Source organism: Otolemur garnettii, unplaced genomic scaffold (assembly GCF_000181295.1).
Source record: "Otolemur garnettii isolate 467f Iridium unplaced genomic scaffold, OtoGar3 scaffold00065, whole genome shotgun sequence".
Taxonomy (NCBI): domain Eukaryota; kingdom Metazoa; phylum Chordata; class Mammalia; order Primates; family Galagidae; genus Otolemur; species Otolemur garnettii.
The window spans coordinates 71,910-80,262 of NW_003852460.1; the positions used below are offsets into that span (position 1 = coordinate 71,910).

General features: G+C 57.0%; 1 protein-coding gene across 3 annotated transcripts in view; it reads right to left on the reverse strand.

The window, feature by feature from the left end:
* The window catches only part of PPP2R3B (protein phosphatase 2 regulatory subunit B''beta), a 42,595-nt gene that overhangs the window by 1,904 nt on the left and 32,338 nt on the right, over positions 1-8,353 (reverse strand). For 2 of the 3 annotated variants that reach the window (XM_003793072.3, XM_023515072.1), the window contains exons 3-12: positions 7,867-7,970; positions 7,500-7,602; positions 7,155-7,229; positions 5,938-6,024; positions 5,643-5,799; positions 3,226-3,274; positions 2,671-2,760; positions 2,343-2,518; positions 1,278-1,396; positions 1,094-1,200 (exon numbers count right to left, since the gene is read on the reverse strand). In XM_003793072.3, coding sequence (XP_003793120.1) covers positions 1,094-1,200; positions 1,278-1,396; positions 2,343-2,518; positions 2,671-2,760; positions 3,226-3,274; positions 5,643-5,799; positions 5,938-6,024; positions 7,155-7,229; positions 7,500-7,602; positions 7,867-7,970 — 1,067 coding nt within the window. The remainder of the gene's footprint in view (positions 1-1,093; positions 1,201-1,277; positions 1,397-2,342; positions 2,519-2,670; positions 2,761-3,225; positions 3,275-5,642; positions 5,800-5,937; positions 6,025-7,154; positions 7,230-7,499; positions 7,603-7,866; positions 7,971-8,353) is intronic. The other variant, XM_023515071.1, reaches the window with a different exon arrangement.

The window sequence follows — 8,353 nt, forward strand, 5'->3', positions numbered from 1 at the left end:
GAAACCTGAGCATTCAACCACAATTCTGGATACTGCTCAGTGGTAAAGGACAGACTTCGACCAGTGGCCCAGACAGTACCCACCTGATCCCAGTGGCAGGGATCACCACCTGCTCTGTGGTTGATGCTTGTCCCCACAGGATTATGGAGACAGCAATGTGCTGAGTCTATAACACACAGGATGACAAAGCAGCCTGAGGGGCCCAGACAGCTTTGCTGGCAAAGACGCTGGAGGCTCCTGGCACGTGACGCCAGGGCTCATGAATAAAGCCACAGACCACAACACCACACAGTCAGACGTGGATATCAGTAGGACAGAGTGAAATTCAGGAGGAACACACACACAAATATACACTCACACGGGCAATAACTGTCTATAAAGATGCCATGAATTTCGTAGGATGGCTGAGTGTCGGCATGCCAAGAAGTGAGCACACATCCCGCCCCACAGGGAGTGGTTCAGATGGGCCACAGACCTGAATGTGGAACAAACTCACAAAGGAGACCTTGTGGCTGTGGGTTTGGCAACTATTTTTCCTAACTCTGACACGAAAGCACAGCCTAGAAAACAGCAACTGGTGAGTGACACTTCATCAAAATGAAGAAATGTCTCTGAGAGACACAAGGAGACTGAGGGATCTGCCACCAACTGGGAGTGCGAGCGAGTTGCACAGCTGCCCTAGGAGCTTAAGCGCAGGAGAGATTAGACACAATGAGAAACACCCAGGACAGCTTCTGCGGTCTCATGCAGTCTCAGAGGCCACATGCTGAAGTAGGGCCTGTGACAGAAGACACCCATTCCCAACCTTTGTCTGCCCCAACACATGTCAGCCGTGTGCCGTGGACACTGCTTGCTCACAAACATAGCTGCCTCTATCTCCCCTTTGCCAGCTGTGTGAAAACTCACCCTCAGAATCACCAAATGCCATGAAGGGACAAAGCTCCTTGGGTAGGGCCGCTGAGCTATGCCTTCTAGGTGATGCCATGTGCAGACAGTGTGAGAACCCTGGCCACGTGGCCCCTCCTGGCTGTCCCCATGTTCCTGCCCCACACATCCCCATGTTCCTGCCCACGTCCCCACATGCTGCACTCACCCATCCTCCCACGGCTCCCCTGCAGCCTCCTCGGCCACCAGGATGTCGTACTCCTCAGCAGCATACTTCTCCCAGTCTGACAGCTCTGGGCCATCGCAGTCACTCTCCTGGAGGACACATTCACTGTTATGTGGCATGGCCCAGGTGGTGTGGCCCTGGCAGCCTGCACTCCCAGTGCACTCACCCTGAGCAGGGAGCCCTGCTCTCTCTGCTCGTGATCCAGGTACTTCTCAACATTGAAGAAGGTGTCAAAGAAGACGTGGGCGAGCCTACAGCGCTTCAGGTCGCTCAGTGTGATCTTCCCTGCAGGCGGGAGAGGGGATTGTCTGTGTCAGAGGGGGTGACCGTGAGAGTCTGCCCCCTAGGAGCTGCTATGGGTGGTGGCAGTTGATGAAGGAAGCAGCAGGATGCTGTGTGCTCCACACCGCCAGACTCATACGTAGAGGACACACGATAAGAGGCACCCTTGGGAGGCATCGCATGGAGGAACCTGGGGCTGAGGGGCATAAGTGAGCCAGGACTGGACGGTGCCGCAGGCCACCGGGGGCATCCCTGGACCTGAAACGACAGGGACCTGCTCCCCTCCAGCCCAGGGCCATGTGCAGCCCAGGGCACAATATGTAGGAGAAAACTCAGTTGTGGAGCAAAGGGGCCTGTGTCCTCAGAACAAGGATAACCCCCCAGACCTGGATTCTAAAACACATAGCACAAAACTAACTAAGGTGGCAGATAGGGACAATGTCCACCCCCATGGGGAGTGCTTTGGGAGAGTGTCCCCTGGGGGGAGAGGGTTTACGGGAAGAATCCCCTGTCCTATGGGGAATGTGTTTATGGGCAGTCCCCCCCATCCCTCTGACCTGAGAGGGACCCAGGGAACAGATGGGGCTGGGAGGCCTGTACTGGGTCAATACTAATTCCGCAACAGTCCCTGAGCTTCATGCTGTCACCACAGTGTTCCCCACCATGAGGACATGTGCTTCCTGCCCTAGGCTTCCATTCTCAGGGACACCAGAGGTCACCACAGGTGGTGCTGCTGTCACCCTAGGAAGCCACAGACCCCTGTGGTATGGCCTCATCCCAAACATGCTGGGGATAGCCCTGCCTATGCGTCCCCACACTAGGATATCACCACCTGTGGGGTGACCCCTGCACCAGTGACATGCCTCACAAGGGGGTGTACCCTCACACTGCTGTGTTCCCTCACCCAGATGTCCCCTCACATGGGGCTGTCCCCTCCCTGGGCTGCTACCTTCACTCTGTGGCTGTACCAGGTCCAGCATCTGGCAGAGGCAGTCCTCGAAGGGCAGGGCCTCAATGGCCATGCTGTCCAGCCTACGGCACTGCTCCTCGTAGAAGTACTCAAGCTCGAACATGGACAGCGCCCCGTCCCCGTCCAGGTCCATGCAGCGGAACCAGTACTCAATGCTGTAGCCACATGAGCCACAGTCAGCTACAAGCCGGGACACCTGCCCCACAGGGACCCACCCTGTGGAGATCTGCCAGGGATAGTCCCTTCAAGCCTGCCGACCTGGGGCAGCTCTGGGGACACAGCTCTGACTCTTCTACCAAATACCTACCTGGTTGGAGTTTTCTTGTCTTCTTCAGAGATCAGAAACCAGACGAAGTCAGCGTAGCTTATTTTTCCTTCTTTCTGAACTTTTCTACCTCTTGGTTCAGGGCCAGAATAGAGAGACAAAGACATCCATCAGGGAGAGGGTGCACACAGGGGGCAGGCAAGGGGCCCACCTTGCCCATAGCACCTGGGCCAGAGCAGTCTTGGTCAGGCCCTGGTCCTCATGGGAGGGGCCTGAAGGCTGTGTGTCCCGTGAGGAGGACCCAGGTCCCATGGGCTCAGAAGCAGCCACCCTCCCCAGGTTACTCTGAAGCCCAGTGCCTGGCACGGACACCAACAGGGCCTGTGCTGTCCCCTCAGTAGGGACCTCTGCAACAAGGGTCTGTGTCCCCTCACTCAAGACCTCCCATGACAGCTCAAGCATACCCTCACTCAGGACCTCCTGTGACAGTTGTCATGGTCAGAACAGGGCAAGCTCACAGCAGAGAGAACTCAGACTTCTCTCTTGGGGTTGTCCCTTGAAAATAGGAGGTGACTGGACAGCCCTGGCCACACGTACCGGGTCACCGCTCCAGAGAAGATCCTGTCGACCATCCTGGAGGAGATGGCTGCAGAGAAGAAGGGGCTGTGAGCAGTGGCATGGTGGCCCACTGCACCTCTCGGAGTAGAGCCCTATGGGGGGCTGACAAGAGCAGAGGCCATGGCTAGGAGGCCTCTGGACAGGCACTGTGCGAGCCCCGTGTACTCACCGCATGTTCCCAGGTGGAACCGGACCCAGGTCAGACCCCACTGAAGCTGACGGGCCCAGACAGATCTGTGGGGAGCCGAACAAGCACGGCTCTCAGGGCCACCTGCTGTCACCCCAAACGCCACTACAGAAACCAGTGCCTTCCAACCAGGACCCTACTGAAACCCATGAGAGTGGACAGTATGGTCTCCCCCGTGAGGAAGGGCACAGCATGGAGTTTAAAGCCACAGGGATTCATTCATCCTCTACGCCCTGGAGGCTGAAGTCTGAGATCCAGGTGACTCAGGCTGGTCGCTCCTGAGTCCTCTCTCCTTGGCATGTAGACGCCGTCTTTTCCCTGTGTCTTCATGTGGTCGTCCTACTGAGTGTGTCTGGGACACCAGACTTGTTCAATCAGGGCCCACCCTAGTGATGTCATCTTACCTCAATCACCTCTGTAAAGACCTGTCTCAAAACACAGTAGCAGTCTCAGGTCTTGGGGTTAGGGCTTCACAATGGGCATTATGTGGGGTCTCAATTCAGCCCATAGTAAACACTATACCCATGAGATGGGCACATGAACTTGAGAGGTCTCTCTCCCTATCCCCAAATCCATTCTGCCTTCACTAGAGCCTCCCTGATGTGAAATGACAAGATGGGGTTATAGGCTAAACTGTGCTCCCCAGAAAAGCTATCTATGTCCACACCCTGACCCTGGTACTTGGGAGCAGAACCTCATTTGGAAATAGGATCTTGCAGTGACATTACCCTAGATTATCTAGGGGCCCTCCTAGCAGAGGAGACACAGAGGAGAAGCCAGTGGAGATGGAGGCAGACAATGGAGTGATGTGTCCATAAGGCCAGGGACGCCTGGATCCCCCAGGAGCTGGAAGTGGCAGGAAGAAGCCTCCCCTGGGGCACGTGGAGTGCGCCCCTGAGACACCTGCACCTCAGACTCCTGGGCTAGAGGGCAGGTGAGGGTGTGTTCTCTGTTGCTGAAACCTCCATTTATACTTGTCAGCTTTGGGAGCCCCATGGAGCCAGGAGAGCTGACTGAGCCCTCCCTAGTCTAGTAGCACTTGGGAACGAGAACGTGGTGCATGCATCATGGGAGCTGGATGCCACAGGGCCTGGTGTGCCACAGCACCCCTTGTCTTAGTGTCACAGGGATGACCCTGCTGTCATGCACTCTGGGAAGCCCTGCTAGTTTCTCAGGAAGAGAAGAAAAGTAGCCCATGGTGGGAGGGGTGCATCAAAGCCCCCTCACAAACAAGTGACGTGGATTGTTCCAGAAGCCTCTGACTGTGGCTAGTCCTGTCTTAGTGACCAAGATTGGTGCCCATGTTTACTAGTGTCCAGGGGACATGTCATACTCTGTGACAAACAGCCCCACAAGCGGCCCTAATGTGATAAAGGAGCGGACTCTATAGGGGCTTGCGGGGACATGAAGGTGGCACCAGCCTGGGGGCTTCACAGGGGCTGTGGCCCCAGTTCCAGGAGATCCCAGTTGGCCCAGGGCAGTGGTCTCCTCCCACACAGGACAGCCTGGGGCCATCTCTGCTGAGCCCAGTGCATACACTCACAGGGCTCATGTGTGTGGAACCCTGTGGTCAAGGTCAGATGTGGACAGGAGACATTTAGAGTTCAGAAACACTCTTGTGAACATGGGTTTAAAAAAATAGCAAAAAATGCAGATTAAGGTGAATTCTTTAGAAAGCCACGAATTCGCACACACATTCACTTCTTAGTTGGTTTCATGCACCTTGACACTGGGCTTCTCATACGGGGAGGCAGTAGCCTGTTCCACAGACAGTTGTAAACATTCAGTTTATGAGCGTTTGAGCTGTAGGAAACCGCCAAGCGTTCAGGGCCCCTTTCTCAGGAGGGGACTGAGTTAAAGTCCCCACAGCCTAAGGCTGGGACAAATGCCTGCTGGGGACTGTGTTTAAAAGCTGGGGATGTGCGGAGATGAGATGCCACATTGCATGAGGCTACGCGGGGTTCTAAAGCTCTGAGCTGAAGCCAGTCCCGTAGCCCTGCCGGGTCTCAGACCAGCGGTCTCAGGCTCGTGGCCTGCCTTGCTTCTGCCTCAGAATAACTTCCTCCATGCACACACAGTGTCATGACACAAAAATGGGGTGGGATGGGGAGAGGTGGAGGAGGCTGAGATAGGAACACGGTTATGGCCACACGCTTTCCCCTGCCCCGTGCTCACCCTGCCTCATGCTCACACCACCCCACGCACTCACCATGATCGTTGTGTCGGGCCAGGTCCTGTGCGTCAATAAGCAGGTCATGGTCTGTGTCCAGCTCCCAAAACTTGCAGTAGATGACATAGAAGTGCTCGTATGAGAAGTACTCAGTCAGCTGATTGATGTCTGCTTCCTCCTCCAGGAGTGCCACATTCTGCCAACAAGACCCGAAGGCACTGCCATAGACAGCCTCTGTGGGCCCCTGTGGTGGGACAGACCCCAGCAGGCCTGCCCCCACTCCACTCCGCCCACCTGCATGCCCTCTGTCTGCACCCCGCCCCTCCCTACCCACCTGCAGGAAGCTGCTCCTCCGGAGCTCAGCACAGGTGATTCTCCCTGACCAGGACCTGTTGACGGTGTAGAAGATCCTCTGGATGACCTGTGGGAGGGCTGTGTAAGCAGCTGTGGGGTAGATGGGTGGGTGGAGGGGGCCCCCCACTGCAGGACCCCCATGCCAACAAAGGACGCCGGTGGGCAGGGGGCTGGAGTCACAGAGCAGCCACCTGCAGACTGGATGGAAGCCTGGCTTTGGGGCTGCAGTGGGCCAAGCTCTGGGAAAGACTGTCGGCCTGAGAGTCAGCCTGACTGCGGTGCTCAGCTGGATCCAGGGACCCCGCTCAGCTTTCTGAAGAGGAGGTGGGTCCTGCCCTGGGTTCCATAAATCTGACAACAAACCACTGATGGCTCTAGAAACCCCAGGCCACAGCAAGGGCTGAGCATGAACCCTGGCCTACGAATTAATCCTCTGACCCAGAGATGCGACTGCTAAGAGGAACTTTGTGGTCCTAACTCGGTGCCCGCTAACATGGCAGGGCCTCAAACTGGGCCTGGACCTTGCATAAGGCCCCCAGCAGGGTCCCTGCAGGTCACTTGGCAGGGCAGTCTGTCTTGACAGAGTGCCCACCAGAGGCAGGACCTGTGCTATACATGTCACACTCAGATGTGGCAGGAAAACCTGCCAACAGGGTGAGTGAATGTGTCCTCATGAAGCAAAAGGGTCTTCTCTGTGTGAGCAACCAAAAGCCAGTCCTTCCTACTCAAGGGAAGGGCAGCACACTTTGCCGCCACTCAGACGTCACCTGCCCCAACCTGCCTGATGGTCTGAGTGCCGGACATGGGGCCACAAGGACTGCTGACCCCCATAGGGCTTCTGCCTTACAGACCCCAAAGAGATGACTCCTTTGCACTTAGTGCTCACCAAAGCCCCAAAACATAGGAAATGACAACAACTCCACTCACAGACCAGGAGCACAAAGTCTGGGAGGCCCAAAGAACCTATGGGCAAGGCTCTGCAGTGTTGGGATAGCTGGGGTATAAAGCAGGGACTTTGCAGTGACAGGAGAGCAGGGACCGCAGAGTGGGGGCTTTGCAGAGATGGGACAGCGGGAGCTCTGCAGTAATGGGCCAGATGGGGCAAGGACCAGGATGGGACAGCTGGAGCACAGAGCCAAGATGAGGAGAGAGCACCCCTTTCAAAGCTGCTGCATGTGGGGAGCTTGGGGCACTCACTGTGGTGATGTAGCGAGAGTGGAACTCAGATGCCTCCTTTAGGAAGGACAGGCCTGGGTGGGTGTTCACTACATCCTGTGGGCAGAGGATACAGAGCTTTAGGGGCAGACTCTGCACTCACCTAGCCAGGCAACACCTGCAGTCACCAGGGGAAGGTAGGCTCTGTTCCATGAGACCTCACAGTGATCAGTGGGGCCACCCTGAGGCAGGAGATGCAGGCCTCACCTGTGAGGAGGAGGGGGTTGTGTGGTGTAGACACAGCCCCACCTGTGAGGAGGGGTGTGTATGGTGTAGACACAGCCCCACCTGTGAGGAGGGGTGTGTATGGTGTAGACACAGCCTCACCTGCAGGAAGGGGACGAAGTCCTCCTGCACCAGGTAGTTGCAACCAGGGTTCATGAGCAGATGGGTGAACTTGGCTGCGTCATCGTGACAATTCTGGAGGATTCTGGAATGACATGGAGAATCTGATGCTCCCCACACGGGTGTCCACATAGCCCTGCCCTGATGTGGGTGTGCAGGGACAGGCCTGCACAGCAAGGCCAATGAGCATACTGATGTCTCAGCAGTAACGTGCCTGCAGTGCAAGTGTCCTCTCCCATGTGGCAGCTGCACAGGTGAGCCCTGGACAGGCAGCCCTCAGCACTATGAGGACGGGACCTCTCCTCTCCTGACTCCCGCTTCCCTGGCCCAGCCTGGCTCCCAGACTCACTTTCTCCACATGGCGACGAACTTGTGAACAGACACAGAGCCTGTGCGCTCTCCACCAGCGCCGCAGAACAGTGGTGCCTTCCAATACAACGGGCAGCCGCAGGCCTGCAGCACAGAGGCAGGGGTGGGCGTGAGGGACCTGGGCACCTGCAGGCCTGCAGCACAGAGGGCAGGAGTGGATGTGAGGGACCTGGGCAGAGGCAAGAGTGAGGAACCTGGGCACCCATAGGCCTGTAGCACAGAGGGCAGGGGCAGGCATGAGGGACCGGGGCACCCATAGGCCTACAGCACAGAGGGCAGGGGCAGGCATGAGGGACCGGGGCACCCATAGGCCTACAGCACAGAGGGCAGGGGTAGATGTGAGGGACCTAGGGACCTGGGCACCCGTAAGCCTGCAGCACAGAGGGCAGGAGTGGATATGAGGGACCTGGACACCTGCAGGCCTGCAGCACACAGGGCAGGAGTGGATGTGAGGGACCTGGGCACCC